The following is a 19,923-nucleotide window of genomic DNA, read 5'->3' on the forward strand; positions in this document are numbered from 1 at the left end:
CTACAACAAAGGAGGCAAGAAAATACAATGAGGGAAAGACAGCCTCTTCAATAAATGGTGTTGGGGGGAGGGTATAGCACAGTGGTAGAGCGGGTGCTTAGCATGCATGAGGCCCTAGGTTCAATCCCCAGTACCTCCATTAAAAAAAAATTAGTAAATAAATAAATAAAAATTAATTACTCCCCCAAAAAATTATTAAAAAATCTGAGATTATCCTATAAAAAAGGAACTTCATCCTCTTGTCAACCTTCATCTTCTTTTGAAAAATAAATAAAATACAATCTCTTAAAAAATAAATAAAATAACTAAATAAATAAATGATGTTGGGAAAACTGGACAGCTCACGCAAAAGGATCAAACTGAACTACTTTCTCATACCAAGCACAAAAATAAATTCAAAATGGATTAAACACTTAAATGTAAGACCTGAAGCCATAAAACCTCTAGAAGAAATCATAGGCAATAAGTCTTCTGACCTCGGTCTTTGTAATTTTTGGCTATGTCTCCTCAGGCAAGGGAAACAAAAACAAAAACAAACAAATGGGACTATATCCAACTAAAAAGCTTTTTCACAGCAAAGGAAACGGTCAACAAAATGAAAAGGCCACCTCCTGAATGGGAAAAGGTATCCACAAAAGATAGATCCTATGAGGGGTTAATATTCCAAAATATACAAAGAATTCATACAACTCAACATCAAGAAAACAAACAACTTGATTAAAAAATGGGCAGAGGACCTATAAACATTTTCCCAAAGAAGACATACAGATAGCCAACAGATACATGAAAAGATGCTCAGCGTCACTAACCATCAGGGAAGTGGTAATCAAAACCGCAATGAAACACCACCTGTCAGAATGGCTATTATCAAAAAGACAACAAATAACAAGGGTTGGCAAGGATATGGAGAAAGGGAACTCTCGTGCACTGCTGGGAGTGTAAACTGGTGCAGCCACTGTGGAAAATAGTATGGCAGTTCCTCAAAAAATTAAAATGAGAACAATGGGTGGTTGCCAGAGGGGAGGATAGGAGGGGCAGGAAAAAAATAGGTGAGGGAGATTAAGAGGTACAAGTTTCCAGTTGCAAAATAAATGAGTCATGAGTATGAAATGTACAGTGTGGGGAATAGGGGAATATAGTCAATAACTATACAGTACCTTTATATGGTCACATATTGTAACTAGACTTATCATGGTGATCTTGTTGAATTATGTTATATATTAGGAACTAACATATTGTGTTGTAGGTCAGTTATACTTCAAAAACAAACTCATAGAAAAAGAGATCAGATTTGTGGTTATCAGATGCAGAGGGTGAGGAAAGGGGAAGTGGATTAGGGCAAGGAAAAGGTACAAACTTGCAGTTATAAGATGTAATGTACAACATGATACATATAATTAACACTGCCGTGTGTTACATGTGAAAGTTGTTAAGAAGAATGACTCCTAGGAGTTCTCATCACAAGGAAAACTTTTTTTATTTCTTTAATTTTATATCTACATGAGATGATGGATGTTTACTAAACTTACTGTGGTAATCATTTCATGATGTATGTAAGTCGAATAATTATGCTACACATCTTAAACTTATACAAGGCTGCATGTCAATTAAATCTCAGTAAAACTGAAAGGAAAAAAAAAGTCCCCTCCTGCCCATAGCAGTCGTGCAGTGAGACATGGCCTAGTGACAGAGTTCTAGCTTAAAGCACGTCACTGAAAGTCTTGCCTGTGGGGTCTTGGGAAAACTTTGGCTTTCCTAATAAACAAGGATAGACAACCTTTAGCCTTCTGCCACTGTGGTTTTCCCCCTTCTGGCCTGGTGAGTGAACATTAGGCTGGAAGAGAGGGAGCCATATTGCAACCATGAGACAATAAGCAAGAGGAAAATGAATATAAAGATGCATATGTATGACTGAAATGTTATGCTGTACGCCAGAAATTGACACTTTGTAAACTGACTATACTTTAATTTAAAAAAAAAAAAAAAAGGATGCTAAGGACTGTGAGGTGAAAAGACAGAAAAATTCTGTTTTAATTGGCATTATGGAGGCCCAGCCCTGGATTGCCTTCCTCTGGACTTTGTGTTATAGGGGGAATAAAAAAAGCCCTTATTTCTTTAAGCCCCATCATCAGTCATGTTTTCTTATACTGGTAGGTGAAGCCAGTATTAGCTGATACCTTAGAGAATTACTAGACCCAGAATGTTGTGGGTAAATTACCTACTTTGAAGCACATTGAAATGTTTGTAGCCAGTTAGCTTTGAAGACTATGGGCTTAAATGTTTTTATGCTCTCCTTAAATCATCTATATAGAGGCCCATAAATAGAAAGGAACTGTGTTCCTGGGGAAAAAAAATGAGGCCTAAAGATCTTTCAAAACCTTATCCCTTTTCTCTTCTATTTCAGCCAGCACTAAAATGTTTTTATAGTTACTGAAAACTTACCTCTTATGTCTATTAATCAAAATGGTTTTGTGATTTGACTATCACAAGCAAAAGAAATGGCCTGAGGAAAATTTTGATTTTTTCTTTATTCTAGATCTGTACCATCTTTCTTAACCTTAAATTGGAGCAACGTAAGATAATTTCTTAAATGACATATTCATCCACTTGATATTTTTTAAATATTTTGTATACTTATAAATCAGGAAATATAACATGAATAAGACATACTCCCAGACATCCAGGGATGATTTAGTATGTGTACACCATTGAGTGCCTCGACTAACAGGCAACAAAACTGTGTTGAGAAACTGTCTTGTATTTGAAATAAGTTACACAGCTTTCTGTCAACTACTCCTCATTGACTCAAACTGATATTAATAATGGCCTGAAAATTGCTTGCCATCAGTACCTATGGCAGAAACGAAAGAAAAGCATCTGATATAAATACTCTGCATTATACAGGCAAAATGCCCTTAGAAGAGAAAAGGAAGCAGAGATGCGTATGGATGGTACACTTGAAAAGAAGGTACAAAAATAAGGAAAAGAGGACCGAGGAAAGGAGTCAAGAGGTGAGTTGAAGGGGTTCCTACCTGCTGGCACATATTTTCTCAGTGAGGAAGGATGGAAAGTGAAGGGAAAGGGCAGTGAAGTGGGGGATACCACAGACTCAGTGGCTTAAGCAACAAAAGTGTATTCCTTACAGCTCTGGAGGGTTAGAAGTCTAACATTGAGGTTCTGGCCAGTCTGGTTCCTGATGATGGCTCTCTCCTGGCTTTCAGATGACTGCCCTCTTGCTGTGTGCTCACACTACACAGAGAGTGCTCTGGTATCTCTGCCTCTTCTTATACAGGCCACCACCCTATTGGAATAGGACCCCACCCTTATGACCTCATTTAACCCTTATCATCTTTCCCAGGCCCTATCTCCAAATACAGTCACATTGGAAGCTAGGGCTTCAACATAGGAATAGGGAGGGGAGGACACAAACATTTAGTCCATGCACAAGAGCTTAAACAGCCTCTGAAAGAAATGGAAGGAAGAGACCCATGGAAGGATAATCAGGCACTGTTTGAGCCACTGAAGTTCAGTACTACTCAGGTTCAGAAAACCAACAACAGTCTTCTACTTCCAGCCATGGAGAGGTTATGGTACCAGACTATCCTTCCAACCATATACAACTAGAGAAATAGATAACTTACATGAAACAACTGCTTTTACATGGTGGACAACAGTCCTCACAATATTGTGATCTCTAAAAGAAGAAAAATAAGTCAGATGAGACTTGCGCTAGCCCAGGCTTTCTGCCTGGAGGCATTTATTGACTGCTTGTGAGAGATAGAGTAGCAGGCAGTCTCACTAAGCCAAGGAGACAGAGAATGGGATTCAAGGATGTTGGGGTTGTGGGAATTTATTGGTAGAGTACTGAAAAAGTGGGAGTTACACAGAAAAGAGAACTTGAGAAGTCTGCACAGACATCCTTGCATCCTTGACTGCATTCTAAGCCGTGTGTGCACAGGGAACACTCCGTGAGGCTGAACAAAAAATGACTACAGAGGATGAAACATCTGCCAGGGATCTGTCAGCGGAACAACTACTCCAGTTCATACAGGACTGGGAAATTTACAAGTTGAGACAAATCAGAGTAGAGACATGTCATAGAACACTTGGGGCATTCAGTGACCCAGAAAGATCACATGATAGGAGTAAGGATAAACTCACCTTACAGTAAAAGTTATTCTAGTCTTCCCTTAACAAAGCTTAAATATAAGCTGAGAAAAGGTGAAGCTTATCTTCAAGTAAGTTAACTACAAAAACTGAATTCAATACTTCTTAGAGACAATGACATCAGGCATTCAACAATGTTACTATATCTGTAAAAAAGAAAAAAAGGCAGGAAAATCTGACATAACACATAACCAAGAGAAAAATTTTAAATGTAAACACAGAGAACTTATAGGGATAATAGAACTAGTAAGCAGTTCTTTAAAACAGCTATTAAAATGTTCAAGGATTTCAAAGAAAAATGAAAGAGAAATGGAAATTTTTTAAATGAACCAAATAAAACTAGAGATGAATACAATATCTATAGTGAAAAAAATTTACTGGAAGGCCTTAATAGCAGATTAGACACTGCTTTTTTTTCCCCCTAAATAAACACTGTTTATTTGTTTTGGAGGGAGGCACTCAATAAAAACAAACAAAAAAAAAAACCCTACTATAAAACTCACAAAAAGGCCACTAATGACTAATGATTTTCATGCTGAACATTATGAAGAAGTTATCGTTTATTGTACCCTTCCTCTCTCTGTCTCTTTCTTACATGTTTCTAAAATCAGGATTGACTACATACTTTTTTTTTCCCTTTTAAGGTAAAGAAAAAGGAGGTTAACAAAATGCTAGTAAGAATTTTAAACCATGCTAAGTGCATCTTATTTCCAAAATTCAACAGTGTGTTGCAGGCCACTTATTACACAAGTTGTTGGTGTCCTTTTCTTTTTCCAATTTTGGTGAGTAATGCTCTCTTTACAGATGATTTAGACAAAAAGCTAATAGCTTTTTAAAGACAGTTGCACATATAGTGTGCTGAACTTCAAGGCATAGCAATAAGCACTATTCAAAATGAAGCACAGAAAGAAAAAAGAAGGATTAAAAAATTGAACAGGAACTCAATGACCTGCGGGACAATATTAAGTTGTTTAATATATGTGTCATTGTAGTCCCAGAAAGAGGAAGGAGACAGAAAAATATTTGAAGAACTCATGGCTGAAAACTTTACAACTTTTCTGAAAAATATAAACATGTATATCCAGGAGTTCAATGAATCGCAAGAAGGATAAACATAAAGAAAACTACAGCAAGGCACATCATAATCAAATAGCTGAAGATCCAGTAATAAAAAGAAAAGTCTTAAAAGCAACATGAAAGAAGACATGTACGTACAAAGGGAGAAAAAAATTATCCCACTGATTTCTCATTTAAAACAATGCAGTCCAGAAGAAAAGAGGATGGCATCTTTAAACTGGAATGAATGAAATTTAAAAAAAAAAAAAACCTGTCAGCCTAGAAGTCTAAATCTAGTGAAGCTATCTTTCAGAAATAGAGTAAAAATAAAGACTTTTTCAAAGAAATAATAATTGGGAAAATTAAGCAGCAACAGACCTATACTTCAAGAATTGTTAAAGGAGGTTCTTCATGCTGAAGGAAAAAGTTCAAATGAAAACTCAAATCTAAACTAAAACCAAGAAGAACAACAGAATCAGCCAATTTGTGGGGAAATAGAGGATACAGTTTAGGTTTTCAATATATAGAGGTATGTAGATATGGGTTAAAATGTGTACATGTGTGTACCTACTTAAAGTCTCTAGTTCTATCTACTGAGAAGGCACAGGAGAAGTGACACTCCAATGGCAATGAACACAGGTAGTGTTCAAATCTTGGTTTCTATGTACAATTCTCCATTAAAAAGGATTCAGAGAATCTTAGAGAAATGACCTATCTGGGGTGGAGCAGGGAAAGGACAAGATGAGCCTGGGACATTGTGCTTTGCTATCAAATAAGGAAGTGCTCAAAGGATGATAGTTACATGTCAAAGGGACACAGAAGGCAACTTGAGAGGACTCCCCATGTCTGAATCTGGAACAATTTGAGCACCAAAATAAATAGTGATAGTAATGGATTATAACCCATTGAATAGAAAAGAAAACTCTGAGCCCATGCTGATATAAACAAGCTGAAAGTTTGATGAGGAGTGAGAATACTCATGTAATTGTGAAGTGCCTACCCACAACATGCACACCCATTACAAAGGGGGCACCTGAATAGTGGAGAAGCCTAGCAGACACCATCTTCATCAGGCGATCACCACCAAGTAAGTGAACATCACCAATCATGGGCAGATCCAAATCCTGTGGCCCTGAGAGGATGCAGGAAGGAGAGTGCAGCATGACGTCTGCGGGATTTCTAACCAAAGTGCAGAACCCATATCTGTTCTTGAGGAAACGTAAAACAAACTCAGTTTAAGAAATATTCTGCAATAAACCTGGTCTAATCTTCTTGTCAAGGGAATGAAAATTAAAGAAAGACTGAGGACCAGTTACAAGACTGAAGAAGCCATGATGATCAGTTGTTCTGGGTGATTCTGGACGGGATCATTTTGCATTACTGTGACATTACTGGGACACCTGGAGAGACCTGAATTCAGTCTGGGGATTTTGATGGCTGACTATAAGAGAACACCCTTGTTTACAGTGAATACACCAATAATATTTAGGGGTGGTAGGGTATCACAGTAGCAACTTACTCTCAAATCATTGAGGGAAAAAAGTTCTTTGAGTTGTCCTTGCAACTTTTCTCTTTGAGATTCTTAAGAATTAAAAGTACATGTTGGGTAAAATATAATGGTTCAAAGCAAAAAAATACATTATAGTGTAGGTTTATAAATATATAGAAATAAAATGCATGGCAATAATAGCATGAAGCACAGAAGAGGGAAAATGAAATCACACTTTTGTTAGGTTCTTATATTATATGTAAAGTGGTAGGAAATTATTTTAAGGCATAGTCTGCAATAAATTGAAAATGCAGCCACTTAACAAGGAAATAAAGAAACATAAGCAGTCAATGCATAGGAATGCAAAGACAGAAAACCCAGATGCATAAGTGTAGGAAGGAATGTGATACGGCTTAGAAAAATAGCCAAGAATGACATATTAATATGACACAAAAAGAGAAGTAGGGCATTAGTAATAGACTTTGTTACATAAAGCTTTACATTTTTTCCCATTGAAAGACTCTGTAGGCAAAATTGAATGCAAACATCAAGTGTAGGGGGGAAAAAAATCTCAAATACATTCCAAAGGGTTAAAGAGCTATTACAAACTGTAAGAAAATTACAGGAATTCCAATTTAAAACAAGCAAGATACGAGCAGGTAATTTATAACAAGGAAGCAGTGGACAAAAATATCCTTATCCTAACTCTATGCTATACATAAAGTGTAAGATTAGATATAAATATAGATATCTTGTACCCAAAAATAACAAGTTCAATTTTCTACATTTAGAAGGATGTATATAACACATGGGATTTTATAATGTAGAGCTGCCATCAACCCGAATAAGGTGATATTTTACAACTGTTCTACCATTTATCAGGTAAATTCCACAAAGTAGAAATTACTTATCAAAACAGGACAGAATATAACCAGTAGTTGGTATTATACCTTATGTTTCACAGATCAATGAGTTGTAAAATAGAGATACATGAGTCTTGTTTTTATGAATTCATAGTCTAAGGAAGAAAGATGATATGCATAAATATTTTAACTGACCGAAATGTGCAATCTAACAAGCCCCATTTACATTCTGGAGTGGAGCTGTAATGTTAAGATTAAAGGATTAGAGATTAGAGATAAAAAGGTAAGCACTGGGGTACCTAAAATCTGTTTCACCTTAAATGACAACATATGCTTGAAGGAGGAAGAAAGAGAAACATTCCTTTCATTCTTATTTCCTATAGCTTTCATTTCTCCATTTCAACTGTTACATTTAACTTACAGCCATCCAGATGGATGACCTCCAGAAAATGAGATAGCCCAAAGGTAGTTGTAAAAAATATTTTTCTTCAAAATATGGTTCTATCATTCATGTAGGATTCATAAAACCACTCTTTAAACACACATTGTGAAAACAACTAGTTAAAACATATGAATTCATACGAACCTGTAATAATGCTCTTTTGGGAAATTCTGAAATGTCAAATTCAGGAATCTCACTTATAAGAGAGACTTCAGACACACAGTGTTCAGGAGAAATGGATTCTTCTTTAGCATTTACATTGACTTTTACCTTGCTTTTCCATTTTTTAAATTGAAGTTCATGCTTTAACATCTGCCACAAAAATAATTTACAAATTCCATGGAAGTGTTGTGAGGATTAAATGAGATGATATATAAAGCACAGTACTTGACACAATGATAGCACCAATTAAACATTATTCATTATCATCATCATCATATGAATTATCATTGTCCAGAGCATGGTCAGTGTTCTCTGAACCACCAAAGCACTATAGACCATTTCCATCAGTTGTCACACAACATTGGCACAGACAGTCACCTTGAAGCTGTGGTCCTGCCTTTTCTCGGACTCTGTGGTTTCTCTGAAACCAACAGAGTCAAGGTTCTGGTAATGACAGAAGTGGTATCTGGGCCATGGAAGGAGAGGGTTAGCATGGAACTATAGAGAGAGAGTCAGAAAGAAAGAATTTGGGGGGAAAAAAAAGAAAGAAAGAATTTGGAGATTTACCTGATAGATCATTACAGAAAGTCCCCATTTTAACTTTCAATACATTCCTGAAAACTGCATAATCAAGAAAAAACCCTAAGGATAAGTAAGTATTGCACACACGCAATTTGGGGGTAATACATGTACATGTCAAAGTCTAAGGAAGAGCATTGGAGAGCTAGCACATAGTGTTCCCTGCCTCCCCTCCAGCACTCGCCTGCCTTCCTCACTTCACCCAGGAGGATGCAGCGTTATTGTTAGGCCAAGAAATCACAGAGCTAAAAGAAAGCATTGTCTCTAAATACTCAATTAACTATATAATACATGTCTATACTAAGGACAAAGTTATTATATTACATGTAATATACATTATCATATATATTAATATATATCACCTACTACAAAACATTATGCTCAGTGTGTAGAGATGGTTAAGAGAACAATACTGTCAGCTCTCAGTCGCGACATTCAGGGGGGTAGAAAAGGGGCAGCCTGGTCATGCACAATTACCTATTTCACCATTAGACAATCAATGACCAGGCATGGGGGGTGAGGTCAAAACGCTAGCTTAGTACACAAGGCGGTGGAAGGCTCAGAATGACCAGACCAGAGCAGTGGTACCCAAAGTATAACTGTTTAAGTGGCATGTGGAAAATGCAGTCCGCAAAAGGCAAATCCTAGAGTTCATCCTATAAGCAGACCAGTTCAATACCAGTAGATGATAACCTTCTAGAGGGCAGGAATGATACTTCATGCTTCTCAGACTCCAGCACGGTTTCAAGCGTTATGTGTGCAATAAATCTGTTCCTACTTTCTTGATACATGTGTGGTATCATCAGTTGCAACATCTGAACCAATTTGGGGTGAGCGGCGTTGATGCTCCCCTCCATGGGGCAACCACAAAACAGGGGGGTTAATTTCTTCCTGTTTTTCTCTTCTCTATTTATCCTGACTCTGCATTTCAAAGAATATTAACTGTTATCTACTAAATAACTACAAAAAATTCCAGCATGTTTCTATGTCTGTTCCTAGTAGTTACTATGAATATCCTAAAACAGCATTAAATGATAATATACCAGTACTAATAGCTTAAGCAAACTGGAAATATTTTTAAGTTTTTGAGGAGTTTGCTTGGATCCTCTGTTTTAATTATATTAATTCCTAGTGGGTAACCCAGTTAAGAATGATCCTTTAAATTTAGCAATTTAGTAGCTTAAAAATAATCTAGTATTAAGATTATAATGTATTAAATTGAATGTTGAAAAAGAATAAATAGCAATTTAATCTTATCTAGAAAAGAATACATTTATTCATTCTATCATTTATGTCTCTATTATAATCATATCAAATAGTTTCTCTTCCAATTTAGACAGCTATATCCACCTAAACATTTGCTTAAACAAAATTCTTAGTGTCTTTATCAATAAATTTAAACAAAATATTAAAAGATTCTTTCCTGATGTTCATAGTTCAAATGAAACAACAGAATTTATTAGGAAATATTTGGGATGACTGAAGTGACATTTAAATTATTAACTTAAAAGAACAAAGACCCAACTAGAAGTACAGAATAGTCAGGATTTTAGTATTTTCCCCACACAGCAGTTTTATGAGGCAACATCAATAAAATCACAAAAACCAGTTTCTAAAAAAACTAAGTTTCCAATATGCCATACCAGCTCATCTTCTCTCTTTTTATACTTCTGTTTTGCTTTATCCCTCCATTTAATTAGGATAGTTACTAGCCTGCGGCAGTAGATTATCTGTTGAATCCGCTGTAGTATATCTGAAGAAAATGTATTAGATTACTATACATGGTTAAAGCGGTTTCCAAAAAATAAAATGTTTATAATATGTTGATCATGTTTATAACCTGAACCAGTGTTGCATCTAATAGTTTTTATTTTAATTACATCTGAAATTAATTCCTTTCAGCAGCAATAGATAGTACTCCTGAGACTTGATTAACCTGTAACATCACTTTTGCCCTTAAAAATTAAGATACAGTAGATGTAATAAAATGTCAAGATATACATCATTTTTTAAAGAAATTTGTTCTTTGTAAAACCAGAACTTCCAAATATATTAACAGGAAAACAATCATGAAGTAGTATTCTGATTTAGTTCAATGCCCTATGATTAAATAGATTGCCCCATATGTATTTTTTTAACCAGGATCCCAAGATCAAACACAGGGGCCAGGCCAGGAAGGAGGATGGTTAAGGCAGGCCCGGGGACACCACTCTTAGCTATAGATAATTGTTTCCTCTCAGGAAGAGAGGCCCACTACCCTTATGCTAAAACCTTCAGAAGGTCCACTCTGACTGAGGGGCCAACAGGAGCCAATCAAGAGGAAATGGTTCCTTGATTTATAGCAGCCACGAACAAACCAGTATCTGGTGAGCTGGATAAAATCTAAGCCAAAGGCTGGAGTTCTCTACCCCTGCTCCTAACAGCACATATGTACACTGTCCACTCATTACAGCTATCAAGGGTTTAAGTAAAAGAAAATTATTTTTCTTTGTTTCCTCAGGTATTCATTAAATATCTATAAAAGAATGAAGAGCTCTTTACAAAATATTGTCCATTTTGATATATATATATACACACATATATATACCACCTCTCCATTATGTAAAATAGCTAATAGTGGACCCTTACTTACATTGATACTTTTATAACACATCACACAAATACATCTAGAATTTTATTTTAAAAAAATGCTTGTTTTCTATTATACTAAAACCTTTTGAGACAACCCTTATTAAATATTTCAAATTAGTGGCTTTCTATTTCAGTATAATTCTCTAGATATAAAAATAATAATTCTCTAGTACAAACTATGTTAACTGTTAAGTTTGTCGAAACTTTGAATACACAAAAACAAAAGCTAATTGCTACTGTGTAAGGATTTACCTTTACGTTGTTCTTTCTGATGTTTCACATAAGAGTGCCAGTGATGAAATACACATTTTTGAAGTCTGAAATTGTCATATTCTCTTGCTCTTTCCATTTGTTCAGCCAGAATTTCAACTTCATTTGTGCAAGGTGTCATTGTCTCTCTCCACATGCTATAGGCAGAAAATGCAGAAACATCGTATTTTGATATGATGGAAATAAATTAGTAAATAAATTGAGAGAGAGAAGAAATAATACACTGGACCTCCTTTACCTCCTCAAAAGCCACAGCATGAAAGAAATTGTTAAATTATTTTTATTGTTTTATTTACAGCCTTTTTACTTGCATTTCCTTTAAACTTGCACTTCTCTTGTCTGCATTTCCATGTTCAGAAAGCTCTGAAATCCAAAATTTTTTTTTAAAACCTATTTAGAGACAAAACTAGACCTGACCTAAACTAATTTTGCATCAAAACCTCCCTGAATCTGACAGGTGGCTGTTCATTGCTTCTCTTCATTTCATTCAGTAAGAATATATATGTATGTTTTCACTATAGAAATACTGGTATGTTCAGATATGTTTGGTTTCAATGTGTCACCCTGAACACCACTGAAGATGTCATATCATACACAGTATGTGAAGTGATTGCCTTTCTAAAATTTAAAAAAAAAAAAAAAAAAAAGCAGGAATCTAAATCTCCAAAACATGCCTGGCTCCACGGGCTTCAGATAAGGAGCAGATAAGGAGACTGTGGACCTAGCCTTTCAGTTCTGAAGTTCTATGAAAGAAAAAAGACAAAGTGATTCCTCAAAGAAAAGCATGTTTTAACTAACTAAAAGCCAATTAAATGTAAAAGAAATACATAATACAAAATGGTGGAGACAAGATTAAATAGATAAAATCAGCACAAATGGCCAAAAGTGAGCTTTTCCTTATGTGGATAATGTCAAGAATAAGAACACAAACAGTGTATAAAAATCACGTTCTTACCAAAAGTGGGTCTTTAGTAAACGTCCAGTATAAAAAGTACATGCTTTTATCATTAATTCTGGAGTCATCTAAAATAAAGAAATGAAATAACAAGCCTTAGAAATAAATGGAACTCACGGGAAGATACACAAGAGAATGAGAGCGATGGTTGCATCTGGGGAGTAGAATTAGGCAGTAGGGAAACAAGAACAGACTAGAAGAACTATGTACTCTTTATATATTTTGGGATTGTATTGTGTATGCCTATTATCTAATTTTTAAAAGTTAAAGTCACAGCTTAACATTTTCCCATTATATTGCACTTACTTTAAAGCATTTTAAGGCAAGTACTATGGCATTATTATTAACTCTATTGTTAGGAGTATAGAATTGCAGGTCTGAGCGTCACTATTAAACTGGATGATCTTGTTTGCCTTCTCAAGCAGAAAATGAGATTCCCTGTTTTAAAGAAAAAAAAAAAGCAAACATGCAAGAATACCTCACTTTCCAAGCAGGATAGGAAAACCACATAAATTAAACATCTGAACTGTGGAATACGCTGAAAGAGATAAAATTTTTGCAAATTTATCACTTGCAACTATTCACAGTAAGACATATGAACGTGGGAACAGCCAACCAAAGATTCTGAAATCGTCTGTAATTATAATATTATATTAGAGTAAAACTAATATTATATTAATCCATTTATTATATGTACATGGCTTCTGTTAAGTGCTAATGGTATGTTTTTCTCTTATGTTATTACCCCCCTAATTATCATATACATGTGCCAAATACCATACGTAGCAGACAGACATAAATGCCATTTCATTAGCTGTTATTAGTTACTTTACACTTAAACTTATCCTAAAGTAAACAATATGAATCTAGTTCATATCTTCTTTATTTCTACACTTCATTATTTTTATTCCTTCCAAGTTACAGTAATACTTATTTTGATGCCTTCTCAGAAAACAGTAATCTGCCCAATCTCAAAAGAAAAGGAATAAGGATTTAAGATGTGGTTATCTTGTTTGCAAACCAGCAAGGATTTAAGATGTGGTTATCTTGTTTGCAGCACAAGATCTGTCTGCCTCTCCCAAAGTATTAGAACACCAGCCCCTGAGGTCATAAAGTGAAGTTTCCATCTCATAGTTAAACTTTGTTTGTTACATCAGTAAGACTTTTTAAGTCCACATCTTTCATTTAGATTGGGTTTTGTTACACAGTCCTCCCTCTAATAGCATAATTTTAAAAGTCGTGTAAGGGGGCGATCTCCAGGATGTACTGAGTGAGAAAAGCCAGAAGCAGAAGGCTGCATTGTCTGCTACTTCTGTGTAAGAAGTCAAAGGGGTGGAAGATTGAGTGTATTTGCTCATATTTTTTCAAAAAGAAACAATGGAGAGAGAAACTAAAAACTACCAAAACTGGTTACCTAGAGAAAGGAATGGAATAGGTTGGGTAAAGAGGCAGGAAAGGAAGCAATACTCTGAATACTCCTCATTTTATTGTTTTGATTTTGCTCTCAGGAATGTTATGCATAATTATATCAAAGAGGAAAAAAGATGACCATTGATACAAAAAAAGAATTATTCTAGGTTAACAAAAAAAAGTATTATTTTAATGAAAATACCAGGTAGGACATATACATATTAAAGGCAAAAAGAATTGCATGATTTTCTTAAACTGCTTTCCATATTTCTATGGTTAACAGTCTTGTATTGTTATTTCAAAACCATCATATGTGTATTGTGGGATGAAACTAACAAGGAATTAGATTGATGTCTACAGGAATCAAGATTCATTAAAAGTGGGTCAAGCAGCCCATGGGTGCCTCCTGATATGATGCACTAGGTGGAACCCAATACCCTGTCTGCAGTATCCTTGTCACCAGAGGAAAAAAGGAAAAAAGAACCTGACTCTCACTTGTGTAGACCTAACTACAAACTTGCAAGAAATACAAGAAATACAACAAATGGAAGGATTCGAGGAGAAATGAAAATGTGGGACATTTTGCAGATGATCTGTTTTTTTCCAACAAATAAGTTGAAGTATGGGAAAAAAGAAAAAAGGAGAACTATTGAAGATTACAAGAGACATTAGGTACATGACAAGACAACCAGGTGTAATATGCGGACCCTGGATGGATTTTGATTTAACAGAGCCATACGTAAAAAAGGCGTTTTTGAGGCAATTTGGGAAGCTCAAATATGAACTGAATATGGAATATATATAATATATATGAATATAATCAGCACTAGAGGATATGCAGGAATTATTGCTAATTTCATTGCATTTCACAGATAACGGCACTGTACTACGTTCTCTAAAATGTTATTTCTTGTTAAGAGTTACACACTGAACTATTTACTGGCAAAATAGTACAGTTCTTGGGAATTACTTTCTAATACTGCAGCAAAAGGGGGAGGGAAGAATAATTAACAAGATAGGCAAATATTTGTTCCTAAAGTTTCTACCCTATTTGCCTCACTCTGTTAATAGACAAATTTCTAAAATGAAAAAGTACACATGTATTGTCTCAATGACTTTAACCCCTGAAACCTGGAATAAAGTTAGCAGAAGACAATTTATGTTCTGAATTAAAGAAAAGAAGAAGAAGAAGAAGCATGCAACTGCCAAGTAGAAAATTTAGAAATCATACCTTTAAAAAATCCTGAAATAGAAAACATATCTCCCTGCCACCTCCAATATCTTTTTACTTAAAGGTCCCTGATTCAGGGGGCATTTAAATGAGAGGGGAAAAACCTTTCATTGATCCTGAAATCTCAAAGAAAATTTTTTAATGAAAATGTCTAGTGCCCTTTGTTTTGTTCTCCATTAGCATTGGTGTAAAATGGAAAGTAAAAAAAAAAAAAGTGCATTCAAAAATTTTTAAAAACCCACCAAAATTAGCAAAATGTTGATTATGGTTTCAGCTGAATGATAGATCATTATGTATTCTCCCTACTTTAGTGTTATGTTTAAATTTTTCTATAATTAAAAAAAATATTTTTAATGTTATAGATGCCTTTTCTCCTTATAATTAGTAGGCCCATCTGGAGATTTCATTTCCTAAAAAATGAGAATCAAGTCTTTGAAGTTAGTTTCCTCCTTACAATGGTTGGTTCTTTCATTATGGAGCACACAGTTAATCTGTCTTTCTATCTATTATTATGAAAGCAGTTTCTTTCTTTCTTTCTTTCTTTCTTTCTTTCTTTCTTTCTTTCTTTCTTTCTTTCTTTCTTTCTTTTTCTTTCTTTCTTTCTTTCTTTTTCTTTTTTATTTTTTTGATAACAGTTCAGCTTACTCACAGCTTCCTGTGTTCAACCTCTCTGCACAAATTGAAACAAACACATATTTATAAATAGGCATATAAGCAGGCTGTCTTGTTGTACAGGACTGTGTAGGGTGAGGCCATAAAAGTGACTACACACTGAAACCATGCAAGGCAATCTTAATGATCAATGGGAAAAATTACAACTGTCTGTGACTGTAAAATGTTTTATCAAAACATTGAAAATTCTCTGGCAGTTGTAACTGTCAGTTAGAAGGAAGAAAAATGGGAGTGGGGAGCAAAGCTAATATTTATTTAGTATATTATAATTTAAAATATTAGAAACATTGAGGATTAAAATGCCTGGCTTCTTTGTAAAAAAGTAAAATAAAATTTCATTTTTCTGTGAGAGTAAAGGAGAAATGAATTAATCTATCCAACCTAGGCTGAGCCCCCCAAGCAATGCTAGGCACTTACAGATTTACATTGGCAAAGTCATATCTAGTTTCTTTTTCCCTAACTTATGAATATAAAGCAGGCATCCTTTCTAAGCCTTGGTGAATTGTCATACTCCTTTTTAAATCTTATCAGGTTCCAATAGTTTGTGCTTTCAATGTCATGAAATATCTGAGAATTCCTTTTCTAAAAAAACTTTAAATTTGAAGTAGCTATGGTGTCTCTTAGAATTCAGTGAATATTTTTAAAGATTCTTTATAGGCTACTTGCTAGTCATTGGCCACAATCTGATTGTGTAAGGTCATTTTCAAAATATTGACAATGAGGTTTACCCCTCGAGATCTGTGGTTTACCCTTCGAGATCTGTGGTTTTTAATAATTTTAGTATCTTACAGCAGTGGTTTTCAAGCTTTTATCATGTGACATTACACTCAGTGCAGAACTGTTCTATGGGGAAAGGGGTAAGGAGGGGAGGACCAAGAATCCCATTTCCTGGGTCTCCCCCCACCCCAGCTCCTGATGTTGCCCCCAAACGCCTCCAAGAACGCAGTTTGCAGGTATCTGCACCTCATGGTGGATCAAAATTCTGTGGCTGATAGTCATTAAGACACCCACACGGTATGATGCAGATCAATGGGGATCAATCATGTGGGGCCTTCCCAGTGTGTTGGTGCCTCAGAATCATCCCAAGCTTGGCAGAAACATCTCATCCCTCTGTTTCTGTCTTTTTCTTGTAGACCACTGATTAGGATCTAGCGTTACTCTCCACCCATCCTTCTAAACGATGCTTCAGACGGTTCCAGGCTCTCAGCACCCACCTCGACCATGACTTTGATTCCACTTTACAGTGTCCAACTTCACCAGCAACTCCAGAGCGCTGCCTGCACTCACTGAGTTACCAGCCTGGGATCTAGAGGTATCATACGCTTAATTGGTGTTGCTGTTTCTCTCCCCACATATGCCTTTTGCTATTTTAGCTTCTCTCAGATACATAGTCTTTGTTCTAAAAGTCTCCATATCCTGGATTACTTCCTTGCCCTCTTGACAGGATCAAAACCAGCTGCTGGAACGGGTTGTTCCTTTCATTAAATTGGTCTGGCTTTTAACTTAGATCTCATTAATGTTTTAGCCGTATCTTTAGAAACATAATTCCTGGGCAGACAGCAGAGAGAATGGAGGGGGGATGGGATACAGAGGAAGTGATTAGAAAGGGAAGAAAATATCCTCCTTTAAAACTTTCCATAATGCTATTTTCTGTAAGAGAGGAGGATAAGGAGAAAGGGGGGAATTTAATAGAAAGATTTTGTTGGAAAGAAGAGGAATAAATGCCTGTCCAGATGCTTCTTAGAAATTTGGGGAAGTTACTGTGAGTGTGGCTGTGTGTTTGTGTGTGTGTATGTGTGTGTAATGGTCCTTCATTTTTCTGAATGCCCCTAGTTTCAAAAAGAGTCTGACCTCAAACCTCTGATGAAATCTAATGTCTGTTAGAGAGCTTCCATCCAAACTTAAGATTTAGAGTTTAGAATGCATGATTAATAATACTTACCAGTTGATCATCCAGTCCAAAAAGTTGTTCCAAGTAAGTCTCAGACAGTCTCCGAATTTTGGGTTTCATTGATGGATCAATGCATATATCCCTTTCATAAAATCATAAAATGCAGTCAAAAATTAATTTTGTTTCATATTAACTAGTTCCATATAATTAAATCAGTGATTCTAATGGGTTGAGGGGAAGCAAGAACACTTCCCTTTGGGAGAGGCATGTCAGAGTCACCTGGAGGGCTTTTTCAAACTATTCCCCTCAGGATTTTGCTGTGCCCCCCAAAAGGGCATGCCTCACTCTCCCCATCTCTAACTTGATATAAACTGCTGTATGAGCACATTATTGATGACAGTGTGTTATGTTTCTCAAGTTAAAAACCAGTGGGGAAATTGTTTCTATTTTGAAGCCTTTGGGACTTAGAAACCTATGAAGGAGTTCTCTAACAATCTTGAGATTAGAAACATTCATTAGCAAGACCTTTTTTTGATGCTATACCAATGAGTATTTTAACTTCAATATAAAATACCCCCTACCATAAATCAAAACAATACTTACCAGAGAAGACTTTCAAGGCCATTTTCCATTATAGCAATGATCATTTCCTCTAAATACTTCAGGGGATCCTCAGGACATGTAGCAAGTAGACCACATAACAGGGCCTGGGGAAAAAGAAACAGTATCAGTGTTTCTGGATTTTCATGTTCTTACTTGAAAGACTTTCTCTCAAACAATGACAAAGTCAAATAATGTGACAGGTTTTTTTTTTTAAGTAAACATGCTTTATAGATACCCCTTAATTTTTATTCAGTTACCAAATAACCAAACCAAAATGCAGTTTACCTTCACTCTTTAAAAAAAAATCCGCTGTAAATGCAAGAGTTGTTGTACACTGTTTTGCATTATATGAGGAGCACTTTATAGTCCCACTGAAGACATAATTGCGATTACCTTAGATCAGTGGTTTCTACTCTTTTTAAATACGAGGAACTCCTTTTTAAAGTCAAAAATTCCTCAGACCCAACCATAAAACTGATTAAGAAAATCCACCATCAATATCAAAATCTACTGTGAATTCAAAAAGTCTTTTTAAAATGCTTCTGTATTTTATCATTCACAGCAGCAGCAGAGTATGTACTTGAGAAATTATAGCACAGGTCGCATAGGTGAGAAACAAATAACTTACTGAATTCAATCCAAAATAACATTTAAGGCACATATATGGAACCTCAGGAAGCTGCTGCTGTCATAGTTTGTTCTATGAGTTTCTTCCCAAAAGAAGAAACTTCTTGTAAAAGGATTGGTGAGGCGTATATTGAATGTATCTCCATTTGAGACAGAGAAAAGGGTTTATAGCACACACCCCACAGAAACCACGTGCAGTCCTCCTTAGACATTCCTCTTTGCCTCTTTGGTTCACTGCTGGGTCTCCTGGTGTGTGTGTGTGTGTCCGTGTGTGCGTGCGCGTGTGCCTGGTGGGGGAGGTGCTCTTTTTGGCCCTTCTTCCACTAGGGCCTACTCTTGCTGGCTTTTTCCTACTCCTCTTTCCCATGAACAAAATAATTCCACCCCTGAGTCATGCAGAGTTATTCCCATCTCCAAGGGCCAAGTGTCAGCAGATCGAGGCCTGGGAGTCCTGTCTTAGACTCTCAGCAGTCCTCATAGTGTTCCTTCAAATAAAAAGAGGATAATTTCTCCTGACTGGCCCTGCACAACACATTTTCCCCTTTGCAGTAGCTATTTCCCCATCTTTGTGTGCAGCACACAGGCTGGGAACCCAGCCTTGAAGACTAGGGCAAAATGGTAGACCTTGATGTCTCTCCCTCCCCACCTCTGCCTCCTCACCTAGCCCCCCCCCCCACCAGCTGCTCTCAGAGAGCCCTCAGCCATCTGCAGACTGATTTCCTTCTCCACCAAACCTAGAGAATATAGTGACACAGGAGATCAGTGTTCTCACCAACGGTGGCAATTGGATTTGAATAGTCTTCTTAGTCTATTACTAAGGGCGGAAATCTTCTATGGCCTGGAGGCCACGCTTCGACAGCTCCCTGAATAACCCT

The 19,923-nt window shown here is 36.1% G+C and overlaps 1 protein-coding gene across 1 annotated transcript in view; it reads right to left on the minus strand.

Moving 5' to 3' along the window:
- The window catches only part of FBXL13 (F-box and leucine rich repeat protein 13), a 168,100-nt gene that overhangs the window by 136,343 nt on the left and 11,834 nt on the right, over positions 1-19,923 (minus strand). The window contains exons 2-7 of the mRNA XM_010946662.3: positions 18,422-18,525; positions 17,870-17,960; positions 12,615-12,682; positions 11,642-11,796; positions 10,402-10,511; positions 8,162-8,329 (exon numbers count right to left, since the gene is read on the minus strand). Coding sequence (XP_010944964.1) covers positions 8,162-8,329; positions 10,402-10,511; positions 11,642-11,796; positions 12,615-12,682; positions 17,870-17,960; positions 18,422-18,525 — 696 coding nt within the window. The remainder of the gene's footprint in view (positions 1-8,161; positions 8,330-10,401; positions 10,512-11,641; positions 11,797-12,614; positions 12,683-17,869; positions 17,961-18,421; positions 18,526-19,923) is intronic.

Source organism: Camelus bactrianus, chromosome 7 (assembly GCF_048773025.1).
Source record: "Camelus bactrianus isolate YW-2024 breed Bactrian camel chromosome 7, ASM4877302v1, whole genome shotgun sequence".
In the NCBI taxonomy this organism is placed as follows: domain Eukaryota; kingdom Metazoa; phylum Chordata; class Mammalia; order Artiodactyla; family Camelidae; genus Camelus; species Camelus bactrianus.